Raw genomic sequence first — 17,280 nt, 5'->3', positions numbered from 1 at the left:
CTCATCAATGCTTTGTCCCGGGGAGCAGGGCCACCGCGATCCCCAGTGCTGGTGGGCAGAGGCACAGGCTGAGAGAAGCCCCGCAGGTCTGGCCCTGAGCCCAGGCTGGCTGGATGCTGGAGCCACATGAGAAACACTGAGGCATCTCTGGGCCTGGCGGACAGTACCAACGGTAACCCTGACTTCCTACCAACCACACAGGAGCCTCAGAACTCCCCACAACCTTCTCCCCGGACAATGGGCCTGTGCCCTCCGCCCAGCAGTGAGGCCAAAGCCCCGAGCCCAGCAAACACTGACAGAAAATGTATAGCTACTTGCTTCTTTTTAAAAGGGCAAATACATCTAAACTTAATCCAACTTACCCTTGTTTCCCAGGAGAAAGGTGCAGAGTGCTCATCTTGCCAAGTTATGTCCTGAAATAAAAATTCAAGAATAAATCTGAAACCCAAACTCAGACAGCCCCATGCAAGCATCTTCCCAGGGCCAAAGGAGCCCAAATGCAGGAATGACCCCAGTTCCTAGCCCTGAGCAAGCTGACGTCCCAGTGCTCAGCATGGAAGGTGCTGACTGCTGCAGCTGCTTCTACCTCACTTTCCGCCTGTGCCTGACTCTTAGGGGACGCTGGCGGGGGTCCCCGACAACACAACCCAGGAGGGAAGCAGTGCAGAAGTGGAACTGACTTTCTGTTCTCAGCAGAATGAGCTTGATTTCAGCCCTACCAGTGGCCAGCTGTGTGCTCATGGGGTTCGACATACCATTTTAAGCTCAGTTACCTCACTGGTAAAGGAGAACTATACCACCCTTGTGAGGAATAAATGGAGCTAAGGCCATAATTGGTCAGGCAACAGTAGCACATCTGAATTCCTGTTTCTCCATGAGCCTACAGAGATCTGCAAGACTTGGTGAACAGCCAGTGAAGAAAAAAATGCCAATTTAATATGAGTACCTGGCACTACCGAGAAAGCTGGCATCACCCCAACCCTCCCAGCAGAGCACAGTGGGCAGAGCCCTTTATAACCGCACCGAGGACGTGAGCACAGGCCTGAACAAATGGCTTGGGGGTTCCCCCACCCCAGGGCTCCCCTCCACACCATGTGGTACTCCTGGGCTGGCAAATACCTCGTCTGTGCCCTGATGCCCTCAGAAATCTTACCTGCTGAACCTAACCATGGGACACACTGGGTGACACAGATTGAAATAGGCTAAAACGTTTTAATCAACACTGACACTAATGTTATTACACCCATACTTCATCTCCCACACCAAATAAAAACCCCAGCTAACTCACATCCATCCATGAAGTACCCAGTAACTCCTACCTCTTCCCACCCAAAGGTCCTGCAATGACTCCTCCCTAACTTGGCCCCAGAGAAGGGGGCAGAGGTCAGGACCCCACGGCAGTGATGCACAAACACCCCAGGCCAGCCAGCCCTCCATGGGCAGGCTTACTGCAACAAGCCATGAGCAGAAACGGCCTCTGAACAGCAACAACAGGATCCAGGGAACTGTGTGACAACTCCCCAGGTTTCCCACGAGTGGCCACCTCAAGGTCACAAAGCAACATAAAATCTTGTTTACTGCCCCACGGCAGCCTGAGAGCAGGGTCCACACCTGCAGACACTCTGATCGGGAACAAAGGCGCTCTGCACCATCTGTGCACGCCTCAGGAACTCCCGGACACTTCAATGTGGGGCACTGAGCCAGCTCTCTGGAAACCCTGAGGGTACGGAGAGAGCCACTCTCTGTGGGTGGAGATGTGTGCTGGCTACAGCTGTCTCCTCTGTGGCTCCTGGGGACAGGATCAGGGCTCCAGCCTCCTCAACCTGTGTAGGAGGACCAAGGACTGCAGGCTCTCAGCAGGAAACTGTGAGAGGACCAAGGACTACGGGGAACCCCACAGGCCCAGGCAGGCCAAAAACCAGAGGGAGGCAGGCTGGAGACCTGGTCCACCCACAGACGCAGTTTACAGCCACACAGCCATCAGCAGTGCAGCCGCCCCAGGCAGAGCAGGAGCACCCTAGGGTCACAGCCATCATCACTGTGCCTCCTACATGACAACATCTGAAGGAAATGCTGGCTTCACAACTGGTTTGCCCTGCTTTTTTACTACTGGCCATCGGGCAAAACTTGTAAAGACAACAGGAACAGGGTGACTGTCTTCCCTTTGGATTTCAGTTAAATCCAGCACCCAAACTCTGCTCCTCCAAAAACGGCCATGACTGTCAATACTCTGGCAGCAGGAGGCTCTACACAGGCAGGAGCCAACAGCAACTGCAAGCTGCCCTTGGCTCTGGGTGCCTAGCAGAGGAAGGGAACTGAGCTAAAAGACCAGAAAGTCTCTCAACTACAAGGCTCTTGAGACTGTAATGTAAGTTTCTCTTAAAAATAATAAACCACAGGCTTTGTTTTCAGGTGGAAAACAAAGGAGGCCACTGGAACTAAAGTGCCATCTATTCCGGATGTGATCATGAGAAGGTAGAGGGAACCACATGCCTCTCCCAGGGCCACCGCTCGAGTGGAAAGAGGCAGCACACAGTGATCACAGCAGGCAAGAGGCAGTACAGAATACCCTGGTACAGGGTTGCAAGGGAACGCAGCACTGAACCCGCCATGATGCTACATGACCTGTCTTTGAAAGATGAATTATATAATCTAAGCTAAGACTACAGGGCTTTGGGCTTTGGAAGTGACTCAGGAGTGACTCCGAGAAGCAAAGGGTGAGTCCAGAGCTTAGGGCACCAAGTCTCCAGCGGTCGCAGCCCATGTCAGCTGACATGCCATGGGGGGCACACACTGAGACTGATCACTGTAATTTCTCCATACTTTGTGTCACACCAACTGTTTACTGTTTGTTCCAGCCAGAAACTAAGTCAAGGGGCAGATTCCTTGGATTTCTGCAATTCTGAGCTCATAAAAAAATAATAAAGTGCTTACAAAATAAACCTGCTAAACAAGAACGTGAAGGAAGCCCTGATGTTAGCTGCCAGTGGCACACTCTAGCCACAAGCAGGCTTGGCTCAAGGACAGGTCCAAGGCTGTGGGATGCAAATGGCATCAGGATCTCAGAGTGGCAGCACTCCCTCTCCCTCACACATGCCACATAGCATCTCGCACGCACGCATGCACACACACATGCACACAGTGCTGTCTTTTCTGCTACTCCCACAAGCCCAGCAGGCAATCCACACGAGGCCAGATTCAGTCACCATTGCACACGCCTGCTCCAGGGTTGCGCACAAGGCCCTCCCGCCTGCTTCCCAGGCACCTGGAACTGAGATCATCTAAACACCACAGTATATCTGCCATTTAGAGCCCCAGATGACATGGGTGGGCTGTGCCCTGGCTGAGCAGTTCCCTCAGGGTCAAACTCCTCCCCACTGAGATGTCTATGTCAGAGGCAACACTGAGAAATGGCTTCTCCTCTGGAATCCAGCCTCACGCCACCAAGGACCCAAGGAGAAAGCGAAAAGCTAAAGAGAAACCAGGGAAAACAGTGCAGCACCCATCAGAGGCCACGGTACACATGAGAGGCTCTGCTGGTCCTCAGGTAGCTTTAAGAGCTCATGCCAGAGGCCAGGAACATCTGCTCTCATCCTAAAAATGTTTATCCAATTGGGTTTCTATATCCCAAAGTAAATAGTGCTTAAAAAATATACCCATGTGCATGCATACATGCACCCACACACACACATACTGTAGTACTGGAAGACATACTTTTGTGAGAGCTTACTATGGAATATGTAGGAATTTCTTGTTTCCTGTTGTTAAACATAGCCACTATTAAAGTTAAAGTACATAAATCCACAATTAAATACAGTGTATTAAACACAAAAGTAATATACTTCACACCTATAAGGACGACTATTCTTTTTAAGAAATGAAAAGTAACAAGCACTATCAAGACTGTGAAGAGACCAGAACGCTGGCCAGGGCTGGCAGGAATGTGGAAGGTGTGATCTGTGCAGGCCCCAGTAGTTCTTCAAAAAGTTAAATATACAACTGCCACATGATCTAGCAATTCTTTTCCAAGGTACATACCCCAAAGCATGAAAATAGGGCCTCAAACCAACACTTATGTACCCATATTCATGGCTGCATTACACTCAACAGGCCCAAGGTGGACACAATCCAGATGTCCACTGATAGCTAAATATATAAATGAGATGTGCTCTATCCACGCAATGGAATACAATTCAGTCTTACAAAGAAATGGCATTCTGATACATGCTACCATGTGGATAAGTTGGGAAGACAAAAGGCTTTGTAAAATGAGCTAGCCACCAGGACACATAAGATTCCACTGAAATGAAGTACCTAAAGCAGGAATAATCATGGAGACAGGAAGCACAAGGTGCCAGGGAGGGGGACAGTTACTGTTTCGTGTGTATAGAGTTTTGCCGTTTAATGGATATAGAGCTTCATTTTAAAATAATAAAAGCATCCTGGAAGAGATGGTGGTGATAGTTGCTTAACACTGTAAATACACTAAATGCCACTGTACACTCAAAAATGATTAAAATAGTAAATTTTGTTTTATACATTTTATCACAATAGCCATGAAAAGACATGGAGGAACCTTAAATGCAAGGAAAGAAGCCAGTCTGAAAAGGCTATTGACTGCTTCATTCCAGCTGTATGACACTCTGGGAAAGGCAAAACTATAGCAGCAGGAGAAAGATCAGCGGTTGCCTTGGCTGAGAAAAAGGAGGGACGACAGGTTTGGGGCAAGAACTCGAGTACCTATTCCATGTGACTATACCATGAATCTACTCCATATGACACCACAATGGTAGTACCAGAGCAGGAGTGAATCTGACATCAACCAGGAACTCTGGCTGACAAAGTAGCATCAGCACAGGTTCACTTAATAAAGTCACCACTGTGGTCTGATGTGGGGGTGTGTTTTAGGGAGGAGTTTGTGGGAAACCTGTACTTTCTGTTCAGTTTTCTAGGAAACTAAAACTGCGTAAAAAATATTGTTTAAAGTGAGTTCTTTCTACAAAAGGCTATTCTCAAACTCGTTATTTCGTCCTAAGTACTTTAGCACATTTCCCTACTGGCTGTGTTTCTGAGGTTACTGGGGTCTACTGTACCTGCCAGGTAGGGCAGCAGTAATGCTGTGCTACTCACTACCCTGCCCACCTGCTCCATCCTGCTACCACAAATGCCAATAAGGCACAGGTGCCAGCCAGAGACCAGGGTCAGCCACCACCACCCCGAACCAGCTGCAAAACATCTACCAGCACATCACAGGCAGTACTGTACATACTAACATCCATCACGCTGTAGCCAGTGTGACTTCTTGCCATTAAAACCGTGAAGGATTTTGGTAACACAGCTTTTGAAAATATCCAGTCATAAACACTCATTAATCATAGGTCATGATTTCTCTGTAAAAGTCATGACTATTGCAAAATTATTCCAAAATGAGAAACTCTGGACTTCAAATTCATTTCAAATGTGGTGAAAGTTTATAAATATTAACATTTCCTCCACATGAAGTTGATAAAAAGATTAGGCACTGGTCTTTGGTAACTCTCTCCTAGCTTAGGACTGGTATATCATTGGGATACTGGTGTGTGGACCAACTGCACTACAGAGGGCGGTGTCTGCAGTAGAGGCCACTCAGTTCCCCACCAGCTATGCCAAGAAGATGTCCACCTCAGGCAGGAAGCTTCCCATGGCCAGCAGACAGCCCCCTCTCCCCACAGGGTCCACCCCTCACAGGAAAGATGTCCAGGACCTCATGAGCCCGTGGTGCTGCACTCACCCTGCAGCAGGTCCCAGACACCTGACTCAAGACCCAGAGCCCAGCTCAGGGGTCTGCTACAAGTTAGAACCCTAGGGTGCCGTCTTCCTAAGTAGAATCGGTGGGTCCCACCTGACTTAGTTAAAAACAACCCACATAGGGTCTGGGGCGTAGCCCTCATGCCTAGCATGTGCAAGGCCCTTCAGCATCAATTTAAAAATAAAAACAAAACCTTCCCTAGGTGATTGTCTCTGATACCACTGTCTTACAGAGGACCCTATCTAGCTCAACCACTCCCAACACCCATCGACCGAGGCCAGTTGCCCTCTGGTGCCCAGAGGTCCATGTCTATCTGGCCAGCTCTGCAGAGGCCACACCATGGACAAAGGCCCTCTGCAATCCCTGCCAGGTGCTCACGCCATCCTCAATAACTACAGTGAAAAGCCCTCGGTTCAGATCACTGTCACGATGCCCACATTTCCCAGGCCAGGTCTTGCCATCCCCACACAGAGGCCAAAAGACTCATAGTGCTGACACACAGGCCAACACAGTCAATCACAACCAGGGCAGAGGAGCAGCCTCCATTCAGTGAGACGCTGGCATCACAGGAATCCCCTGAAAGGTTTCTTTGTTCTTCCTGTCACTGCATCTAATAACAATGTTTCACACTACAGGAACTACCTTGCTATCAACAGTAAACATTCTCATCAGGCGGAGGCAGAATAGGGTGTACAGTTTGCTAAATACCACCTCCTTACTAGGAGTGCCTTGTTTCTAAAAGTCAGAATGACAGCTATTAAAGTCCCCAGAAATAGATCTCTTTTTCTTGGGTGACTCAGAAGTGGTGTCCAGAACCCTGCAGCTGCTCCCTGAAACTGTGCGTAGTCACGGACCCCTGAAGTCCAAAGGTCAGGAGAGTTGATAAACAGTGGGATCTTGATCTAAGATGAGAAACGCTAGAAGCTGGAGAGAGAAGGCTGGGACAGCAGGGCCTGTGGAGAAGGGGTAGAAATCTTCTCATTCTCACAGCTTTGTCTGTGAGATAATGTTGCATGGCACATCCAGGTGAGGTACGTCTTTGCTGGTGAGCTGTCTGTACCTCAAAGATCCAGAGCCTTTGGGCCACTTCAGTATAAAGCAACAGTACAGAGTGATACACAGCACCCTGTGCTTGTCAATCAACTGAGGCCTGGGCACAGTCCATTGGCAAATTCCAGTCTGTGTTAAAGACTAGGGTGAGGCAACCATGTCTTTGAATTGAAAACCTCTGTTCACACAAAAACCTGCGCACAGATGTTCAGAGCAGCTTTATTCATACTTGCCCAAATTTGGAAACAACCAAGTTGTCTTTCAATAGGTAAATGGATAAACCAACTGTGCTACATTCAGACAATGGAGTATTAGTACTAAAAAGTGAGGCTCCATCAACCCATAAAAAGATGTGGAGGAACCTTGAATGCATGTTACCAGGTACAAGCAGTCTATCAGAAGAGGCTACATGCTGCATAGCTCCCATGGTATGACCTTCTGGAAAGGGCAAAACTGTGGAGTCTGAGATCAGTGGTCAGTGGGGGTAAACGGAAGCACAGAGAGTCCCCAAGGCACTAAAACCACTCTGCAAGATGCAGCCTGGGAACCCTGTTGTTCCATGTTCATCAAGGCACACAGAGTGTGTGCTGCCAACAGGAAACCCTAATGTGAGTTCCGAACTATGGGTGATGATGAGGTGTCCACATAGGCTCATGGGCCACAATGGGAGCACCCATGAGGGGGTACTGACTGGTGAGACCATCTGTGTGGGCAGGGGTACTGGAAACTCTGTACTTCCCCATTCAATTTTATTATGAACCTAAAACTGCTCTAAAGAAATAAATCTGTTTAACAGAGAAGGATGGTTAAAATGTGCTCTTTTTTACCAACTGCCTATTCCTAGCAACTATTTACATACTTATGGAATTGGTGCCTTTCCTTCGGGCTTGGGATATATTTAACTCTGCTGAGATGGGGGGGTTTCCATAACCGGAAACACAAATCTGCAGCTCCCAGACAGAACGCAGTTATAACTTAACTGTGAGTACATTCCACCGTGGACGCAGATTCAGAGACAGCAGAAGCAGAACCAGGGCCACTCACCATGGTAATAGGACTAGGAAACAGTGGGCGGAGGAAACTGGACGGGAATGAACAGAAAATAAGCAGGAAGGCAAGCAGAAGTTTTGAAGTCATTTCAAAACTTGTTCCCTGGTGGGCAGTCATTCATTTATTTATTTTGAAGAAATGGCTATTTTCCCCAGTACTATGGAAATCTCTTGCTTAGGGTGTGAAAGTGATTCCTGTCCATTAAAAGATGACTTCAAACCTGCCCACAAGTTTCCTGCCCTCCCACCCTGCATGGCCGTGAATAAGTCATTTCAAAACTTGTTCCCTGGCTGCCACTGGGCCACCCTCCCACAGGAACTAGTGGGCAAAGGTGCCTGGGAAGGGAAGGCCATGTGGTCACCCTGCCACAGGTCCCAGGCTCCAGGGAGGTGCCACGTGGGGTGAAGAACCTTAAAGCTCCATCCGAGGGGATGCCTGTGGGACCAGCCCCAGGCTGCTCTCAGCTGGCCCACACAGCCTGTGGAACTGGATGAGGCCACGTCTCAATGCCTGCCTAGCAGCTGAGCACTGAGCACCAGGCAGAGGGACACGAGAAGCCACACCCACCCTGTTGTCTTTTCTTTACATAGATAAGCCAGACAGACAGAGAGAATCCTAATTCATATATTCCATCTTCCTTAAAAAACAAGCTCTAATAACCAAGAAAACAACTTGCAAATTATAACTTTTGTTTGTTCCAAAGGAGGAAAAAAAGAAAAGTCTGAGCTGTGACTGTGGGAATGGAAGGGGAGACCTCACCCGTCCCAAGTCTTACATCCAGAGTCCACACAGTGAGCCCAACTCAAACCCAATACAGGAGAGGAAGGGGAGGCCCCACCGGTCCCAGGCACCATGCAGCAACTCAAACTTAACACAGACTTAAAGTTTAAGAAAAGTTCTGGATGGATCCTATCAATCGTTGTAGAATGCTGCTTCAGCATGGAGTGAAATGTTTAACAAGACTGTACTGGTGCAACTTTTTAAATAAATTAGTTTATTGAAAAAACCCAGACAAGTAGGCTGGTCAGCACCCAGGCCCTCAGCAGTCTGGACCTGGGGTGGGGTGGGATCCTTTGCAGGCAGCCCAGGAGCCACTGGATGCAGCAGCTCAGCAAGGCTTGCTGACCACAGGTACTCCACAACTGTGGCAGCTGGAGGGTAGGAAAGCCACCAGGCCTTAAAAAAACCTATGGTAGAGCCAGATGTGGTGGCGCACGCCTGTAACCCCAGCACTCGGGAGGCTGAGGCAAGAGGATTTTCGAGACCAGCCTGAGCTACAAAGTGAGCTCAAGGCTGGCCTGAACTGCATAGCGAGACCCTGTCTCAAAAAGACCAAAAAAACACAAAAACCAAACCTATGGTAGTGTAGCAGGTGTCTGGGAATCCAAGTTCCAAAGCCCAGAGGGGTAAGAGAACAGCTAACAAGACTCCAGCCTCCTGCAGGAGGAGGATGTGGGCCCAAGGCAGCAGCTGGTCATGCAAAGCTGCCAATGAGGGGATGGAGCTGCCTGGCTCCCAGGTCTCAGAACTCCATGTTCTACAGCATGCAAAATCCAGATCATGTCCTGGGCTGGCATATGGAAATACCACTCCTGCCAGCTCCACCCACTCCCTGGATCAGTGAGGCAGGCAATAAGCGCCACACAAACAGGATGCACTGCTACCCAAGTGTCCTGGTCACCTGTTCAGGGCTTGTTTGCAGCCAAAAATGTAGCAGAGAATGTGGAATCCTGTAACTCTCACCAGGGGACTCAGTGGTGGCTCATAACTGTAGTCCCAACTACTCGGTAGCCTGAAGTGGGAGGATTGTTTGAGTCCAGGAGTTGTGGGCTGCAGTGTGCTATGCCAATTCAGTGTCTACATTAAATCTGGCATCAATATGGTGACCTCCCAGGAATGAGGGACCACCAGGTTGCCTAAGGAGGGGTGAGCTGGCCCAGGACCAGGATGGAACTGGAGCAGGTCACATTTGCTATGTGTGACACAAAAATGTTATATTATTGGCAATAGAAGAGGTACTTAAAGAAACAGGCAGCACCCTTTAGGGTTGCTGAAAGGGCTGTGGAAGCCCTGAGACTATGTTAGAAGACAGATCAAGAAGGAAGAGACACCATGGAGTGCCCTACTCAATTTAGCTTAGGGTCCTCTTACTCAATCATGGACCATCTATCTCCGAGCCAGCCTGTGTAGCATCCTAACTAGGAGTTATCCCCTACCCTGCCCTCACCTATCATCCCTCGTGCCCAGGAGCTGGCCCTTCTCCAAGAAGGGTTTTCCGGGGGTAACAATGAGACTACAGACTTCATCAAGTGCCAACTTCTCACCCAGTCTGATGGAATTAAAATTCCCCAGTGCTATCCCACCACACAGCCACTGCAGGGAAAAATGCCCCCTTGGGCAACATCGCGAGAATCCAGGTGCTGTGTGCTCCTCTGCCATCAGTGCCGAAGATGGTCAGCGGCATTCCAGGGCCTGCTCTAAGGCCAATTTTGCAAAGGTGATATTCAACTCTCAAAAACAGGCCTGGCTGTTCTTGGAAAGGAATGTGGTAGCCACCACATGTTTTACTTGTTTTTAAATTACACTGGGTCTACAAATTCAGAAACAGCCTGGTCTGGCACCAGATTAGGAATTACAGTAAATACTTGGCCACATCTTTCCTTGTTGGTAACCATAGCCTCCAATGTGACCTAGCTTTTTTTTGGTAACTATTTTCTTTTTTGGTACCGGGAATCGAACTCAGGGCCTCGCGCTTGCCAGGCGTGACCTAGCTTTTTAATGATGTGCACACATACCACTACTCTCAGCTGGATACCCAGTGAGGGCCAGTGACAGACACAGTCCAACACGTGTTAAGTACCTACAGGTTCACTTCCTGTAGGCTTTATTAATTCATGATTCTTCCATGAGGAGCTGACTGCTCTGTCATTGCCTAAACCTGAGCAAAAACACCACACATGTCCTCACAAATGTACTTATTTCACATTAAAGATGCTCCAGGTCTAGGAATTGCATTTCAAACCTACATTTTCATCTCCCTAGTGTACCACACCCTTGTTTTTCCCGGCAAAGCCCCTGGAGGTTAAAGTCCAGAGGAGAATTTTCTTTTGATTCCACCAGAAAAAGGCAATGTTGGCAGCACAATTCCGTACTTCCACACTTCCATGACATTTAAGTGGGCTTATGACCACAAACATTTTGAATTAGTGTACGTCTCCACACTCAGCCTGAAAATCTAACTTAAACCTCATTCTTAACTTGAATTCCTTCCACATGCACAACTTCCTCGGAAAACTCCCGGGCTCCTCCTCCCGAAGCCTCAGCAGGGGCCTGAACTGGGAGTGGATCTCTCACCTCCACACTTTAGCCACAGCGCATATTCCAAGGGCACCAAACTGATTCCTGGGGCTTCTGTGACTGAGTGCTGAGTTGCTCACAGCAGGTTCTCGTATCCCCTCCACAGCAATGGTCCCTCTGCAAGTCTGAGATCTCCCTGAGAGCAGTGGCTCGACAGAGCACTTAAACTTCTCCCCTCTCTGGTTTTCCACTACAAAAACGCGGTTGTCACGCAAATCCGTAAAACACATGCTGCACACCGAGCTTACTGGGGACGCGTCTCAGGGCAGTGGGCGTTGCCCCTTCACCTTGGAAGGCGCTTCCTCTCCTCTTCTCCGGATCGCGCCTGGCCATTTCACTTTCCCGGAGCTCCTCACAAACACTAACACACCAGGCACTGAGTGCCTCGCGGCAGGCACGGGTGGTACCATCCGCTTTCACAGGGCGGAAACTGAGGCTCACCCATGGGCATACAGAGGTCAACGGGCAGAGTTGGACCAGAACCCTGGTCGGACGCTCCCGATTTCCGTCCGGCTGGTAGCGCCCCGCGCCCTCACCGCGCCCTCCCCTCCCGGACCCTCCCAGCCCCCAGCGCCAACCTCGTCGCCGAAGCGCACCAGCTTCTGGCCCGTAGGCCCGCGCAGGCCAGGGAAATGTGCGCGGTCCCCCGGGTCTCCCGAATCCGAGGGTGCTGAGGTGCGCGGCCCCACCAAGCAGCGGTCGATGATCTCGTCCTGCTGTGCGGGCGGCAGCCGCGCCCACTCGGGCCCGTACTTCTCTCGGATCTTCTCCTTGTCCTGCATGATCTTCCTGGCCATGGGGCTTAGAGACGAGAAGTAGGTAAAGCGCTTCCGCTCCCGCTCGTCCAGCGGCCGGTTCGCGCTCATGACTGCGGAGCGCGACGCCGCGATCGCCGCCGCCATGGACGCCATGCCCGGCCCGCCAGAGCACCGCCCCCGCCCCGTCGGCTCACTCGTCCCCACCTCCGTCCCTGCCTTCGGCCCCGCCCTCGCCGCGTGCCTGGAGTTCCACCCCATCCCCTGCCAATCAACGCGCGCTCCGCGCCCCCGGCCCTGCCCCGCAGCCTGGGTCAGGCCCTTTGCCCCGCCCCGAACCCGCCTCCGCCGGGAGCACCACCCGCCCGCGCCCCGCCTCTAACCCCACACCCGCGCCGGCACCAAGGCCACGCCCCCTTCGCCTCGGGCCGCGCCCCTCCCACCACCGGCCCCGCCTCTCGCCCCTCCCTCCCTTGAGGCCCGTTCTTGCCCCCTAGTGCCGGGCTGTTTGGGACTTAATCTGCAGGCTCCTGTGTGTGGCCTGGCGAGTCCCTAAATCCGCGCGCAGCTGTCGGACAGGGCTGCTTTGGTGACTGCCCCCGGCGACCGCCATGACGCCACGTGGTCACGCTGACAAAGGAAACTTCTCTGCCCGCGTGCCTGGCGAGGCCAGCTTCCCGCAGCCCCGCCCTTCTCGCTGCCCCGCAGGTGTTCTCCGAGGGGTCTGAGACGCTGACCCGCTCGTGCGGGCGGACACCGGGCCAGCGGGGAGGCAGGACTCGCCTCCAAGGACAGAGTCGCCCCTCTGAAAAGCTGGAGGAGGCCAGGACGCTTAGGCGCTTCCTTCCACGGGTGCGAGAGACCCTGTGCTCTCCAATGCTTGCCTTTGAAAGCAAGCTCCAGGTGTTCACCGGGTCTCAGGAATAGAGCTTTACCTGTGTCGTTATTAAACAGGGATTAGAGCAGAAAAGGCGGATTCGGGTCAGTGTGCTGAACCTAACATAGCATCAGCTTAAAGCGAGACTAGCAATACCAAAAAATAAAACTTCCGAAAATGGCAAGGCTGATTTTGGAATCTCAGATATCACAAGAACTCAGAGCAGCTCGATCTTTGCAAACTGGACCAGAGGAAAGTTTTCACAGGCAGAGAAGCGACTGCCACACAGAGGGGCCGGGCTTGTGAAATGTCTTTCTTACGGGCCACATCATTAAAATTATATCAAAGGCAGCTTTTAACATGGCTGTGACATGTCTCTGGTGAGAAATAAGTACCCACTCTAAAAATTGCCTGTTAACTGTTCCTTCGGGTCTTTGCCTCTGAAATAACACTTGTATAATTCCAAACACAAACAGATTTAACTTGCAAGGCCCTGTTCTAAACTCGAGAGGCTTTACTGTCTTCTCAGCCAGAACCCCAAAAATGTTTTTGGAGTGTCAGCACTGTGGCAGGCTCTACAATAAAAGATACTATTCCCAAGGATGTTATCAGCATGATCTATTAAAGCAATGGGAACCAGCAGCTGTTATCCATCGAATATCCCGAGCTGCACGGGATACACGGGCGTATTTATGAAGTGGACAGCTTGAGAAGTTGAGTTTTGTGTATTATTCTTCCCTATTTAAATTGATGGTAGGTAGGCTCAGTACACTTACCTGAACAGCAACCCCCCGTCCCTGTTTAATAACATGGGTGGTGCATAAGATGTATTCCAGAGCTTCAATGGACATCTGGGAGCTTGCTCTGAAATTCACATAGAAAGGATTCTTTAGCATTAAAAAGTTGCCCTCATGCTGTTTTCAAAGCAGTTACAAAAATAAATGTTGCTTCCCAAAAGAACACAGCGCCATTAAATGTTTTGGATAAAATATCATTTATTACCAAAGAAGTTTTCTAAATAATATAAGTCTGAGACATTGGTCAGAATATGAAGTCTATGGGCCAGATGATAAGGTGTAACTGAAAGGAAAACTGTTTCAGATTATAAGCAGAAACTCAGGGCACGTAATGGCTGTAACAGAGGCCTTGGCTGAAATTAGAAGCATTTTATATATATTGGTCCGTATGTCTGCATATACTGCCCGGGGGGGTGGGGGGTGGGTGAGGGCAGTGATGTAGTCAAACTCTTAAATATGTAGTGAGAAGAATGGTCTGAATATTTCTGTCCCTCTCTTCCAAACCCCTAACTCTCAAGGTCATGATGTCAGGAGGGGGAGTGTTTCTGAAGGTGATTAGGCATGAGGGCAAAGCCCTGATGAATGGTTAATAGCTTTATAAAAGAGACCCAGGGAGGTCCCTTGTCCTCTCCACCATCTGAGGACGCAGTGAGATGGCACTCCTTCCCTATGAACAAGGAGACAAGCCCTCACCAGACACCACATCTACTGGTGTCTCGATCTAGGACTTCCAGCTCCAGAGCTGTGAGGAACAAATCTTTGTCATTTCTAAGCTCCCAGTTTATGTTTTGTTTTTTAGGTTTTTTTTGTTTGTTTGTTTGTTTGTTTTGGTCTTTTTTGAGACAGGGTCTCACTATGCAGTTCAGGCTGGCCTTGAGCTCACTTTGTAGCCCAGGCTGGTCTCGAACTCACAGCGATCCTCCTGCCTCAGCCTCCCGAGTGCTGGAATTACAGGCGTGGACCACCACGCCTAGCACCCAGTTTATGTTTTGTTACTACAGGGCAAACAGACTAAGACATAAGGTAAAATACTGGGGCAGCTCCCTGCTGAACACCTGTCTCATCTGCTCCACCTGCTACAACACAGCACCAGAGTGGGGACTCACAGAACAGGCAGGTGTCTCTGGTGGTTCTGGTGACTACAGACCCGAGATTAGGTGCTGGCACTGTCAAGTTCTGCTGAGGTTCTGCTGAGGGAACTCTCTTGGGTTGCACATTGCTGATTCTCCTCCTAGCCACAAATGGCAGAAAGAAAAGGAAGAAGCAAGCCCTCTCCTGACTCGTAAGAGCAATAATCTTGCCTGTGAGAACGCTAAACTTTGACCTCATCTAATCCTGATCTCATCCCTGAGCCCTCACCTTCTAATACTGCCAGATTGGGGTGTATGGGTTGAATATCTCTACTTTGGGGGACACAAAAATCCCCCTTATAACATCATCTTCTTAAGCCCATGTCTTATTTATTGTTCTCATTACTAAGACAAGTTAAAGAAGGAAAGGTTTATTTCAGCTCATGGTTTGTAGAGGTTTCAGGCCATACTTAACTGGTTTCAAGACACAGCAGCATGGCAGAGGGGCATTACAGAGGAGAAACAGTTCATGGCAAGGCAGGCAGAAAGCAGCAGTAGAGCAAGGCTCCCTTTTCCTTTTCTCCCATACAAACTACAAGCTTTTTGGGTGGCACCATCCACACCCGGAGTGGGCTTTCCCATTATCTACACCAGAACTATGCTAATTCCAATCAGTGGACTAATTTAGTTATCACACACCCTTAATCATAGTATCACACTCCCTAAATCCAACCAGCTCCAAAAAGCCCCACCTATGAGTGCATGAAGCTTTGGGGACATCTAAACACAAGCCATAACGGGCAGAATTTGGATGGAGGTGCCCACCTTGCACTTTTCTTAAAGAAAAAGAAAAAGGCCACAAACTTTGTTCACAGAATGAGGAAATAGGCAAATCATCCTTGGCTTCCTAAAATGGCTGCACACCAGTGATTTACAGAGTTATTTGCTGCTTTATGTGAAACGCCATAGGGATAGAGGGAAAGGGTATGAGAACAGAGTCAATGCAGTGGATCTCCTGGTGATGACAGTCGATATTCATCAGCTTTCCATGGCCTGAACTGCTGTCCGTGTGGTCTGGCCAAGTAACCATAGCTTTTCACATGGTGTTACCTCTTGGTGTGCTCGTCCTAGATGTTAGGAAGACATGCTTTGGCTAGGGGCTGAACACTTCTAGAGCTCCTCCTTTACAAATGACATTTCAATTGTTGCTCTTAGGTGTTCTGGAGTCCCCACTAGGATAAGGCCTACACTATAGAAGAACTTTACATTATGTTTCCTGTTGTGAATAACAATGTTTGATTTCAAGTAAGGGCTCAGTGGTGCTTGACAAATGAATCATGAGTGAATGAATAAAATGCTTCTCTTTACAGAGAAGAGAACAGATAAAGCATCAAGGGAGAAGACTCACCCCAGATCATTTCCCACTTGAGATCACGGCACAGAGGTTCATTTGACTTTTGTTAAATATCAAACATTAGATTAACATGTCTAAATACTTAGTGGGAATAATAACAATACTTTTAGAACCTGGTTTATAGATGCAATTTATTAAAGCTCCTATGACACTCTTTGGTCAAACACAGCACTGATTTTTCCAGTATAATAATGAAGTACTCATGGTGGAGACCAGCATCTGCGTTACAGGTCTGAAGTCCTAACTAGCAGTCATTGCCCAGGAACAACCTACATCAGCCCCATTAAAAAACTTATGGGAGGGCTGGGTGCACCTCAGCAGCAGAGCATTTGCCTGACATGCACAAGGCTCTGGATTCCAGTACTGCAAAATAAATAGATAGATAGATAGATAGATAGATAGATAGATAGATAGATAGATAGATCTAGGGAGGAAACACAGAGAGTAAGACCAGTTGGCCTGGAGGAAGATTGGCAAGTCTCTATAAGAAACCCACTAGTATCCAGCCTTTAAAGTTCATAATACAGAAATAAGAGTTTGCATTAAGAAAAACTGAGGCAAATTTGCCATCTTGATGGCTTGTTAATACCAAAAGAAAGTCACAAATGCATGTTTCTTCTATGTTGTTACATTGTCTGCACCTGAGAGACACTCATGTTTGTCTTCTCCATCACTTCCATTAACTCCTTAAATCTGTAGTTTACTTGATCTTATTTCTTGAAGGCAAAATGGAACTCAATGGCCACATATTTTTAAATTTAAAAGGGTTGACACCCAAGCAAAGAAGTATACTTCATAAGACACAAGCAATGTCTATTTCACAAAATCTACATAAAACAATTTATTGAACCACTGAGACATTTCTCCAAGTGACATTCTTAGCAAACTTCATTTTTTTTTTTTTTTTTATTTTAAAGAGTAAGAGAAGGATAACAGTAACGGGGGGGGGGCTTACCAAATTACAGGCAAAGTGGTAGAAAATTATCAATGGTTATTGTTTTACATATTGTTATCTACAAGATAGTTTCTTAGGAAAACAAATAGACAAATAATAGTGAGTTACAGACAAAAGAGGTAGGAGATTATCAATAGTTGTACTCTGCTTAGGTATCTTCAAAAGAA

At 48.8% G+C, this 17,280-nt stretch overlaps 1 protein-coding gene across 1 annotated transcript; it reads right to left on the bottom strand.

Annotated features, from left to right (window-relative positions):
• Nucleotides 1-362: 362 nt before the first annotated feature.
• Nucleotides 363-12,223, bottom strand: LOC102025256 (chromosome unknown open reading frame, human C1orf198; the record flags this gene model as incomplete). The annotated part of the gene is given in 2 exon segments (XM_005405022.2): nucleotides 363-413; nucleotides 11,824-12,223. Coding segments are annotated over 2 exon segments (384 nt in total), but the record flags the coding sequence as incomplete, so codon positions are not given.
• Between the last annotated feature and the right edge of the window lie 5,057 nt (nucleotides 12,224-17,280).

Source organism: Chinchilla lanigera, unplaced genomic scaffold (assembly GCF_000276665.1).
Source record: "Chinchilla lanigera isolate Chin_1 unplaced genomic scaffold, ChiLan1.0 scaffold00091, whole genome shotgun sequence".
NCBI classification, from domain to species: Eukaryota; Metazoa; Chordata; class Mammalia; order Rodentia; family Chinchillidae; genus Chinchilla; species Chinchilla lanigera.
The sequence above is the reverse complement of the archived record's forward strand: the minus strand, read 5'-3'. Positions and strand labels throughout refer to the sequence as shown.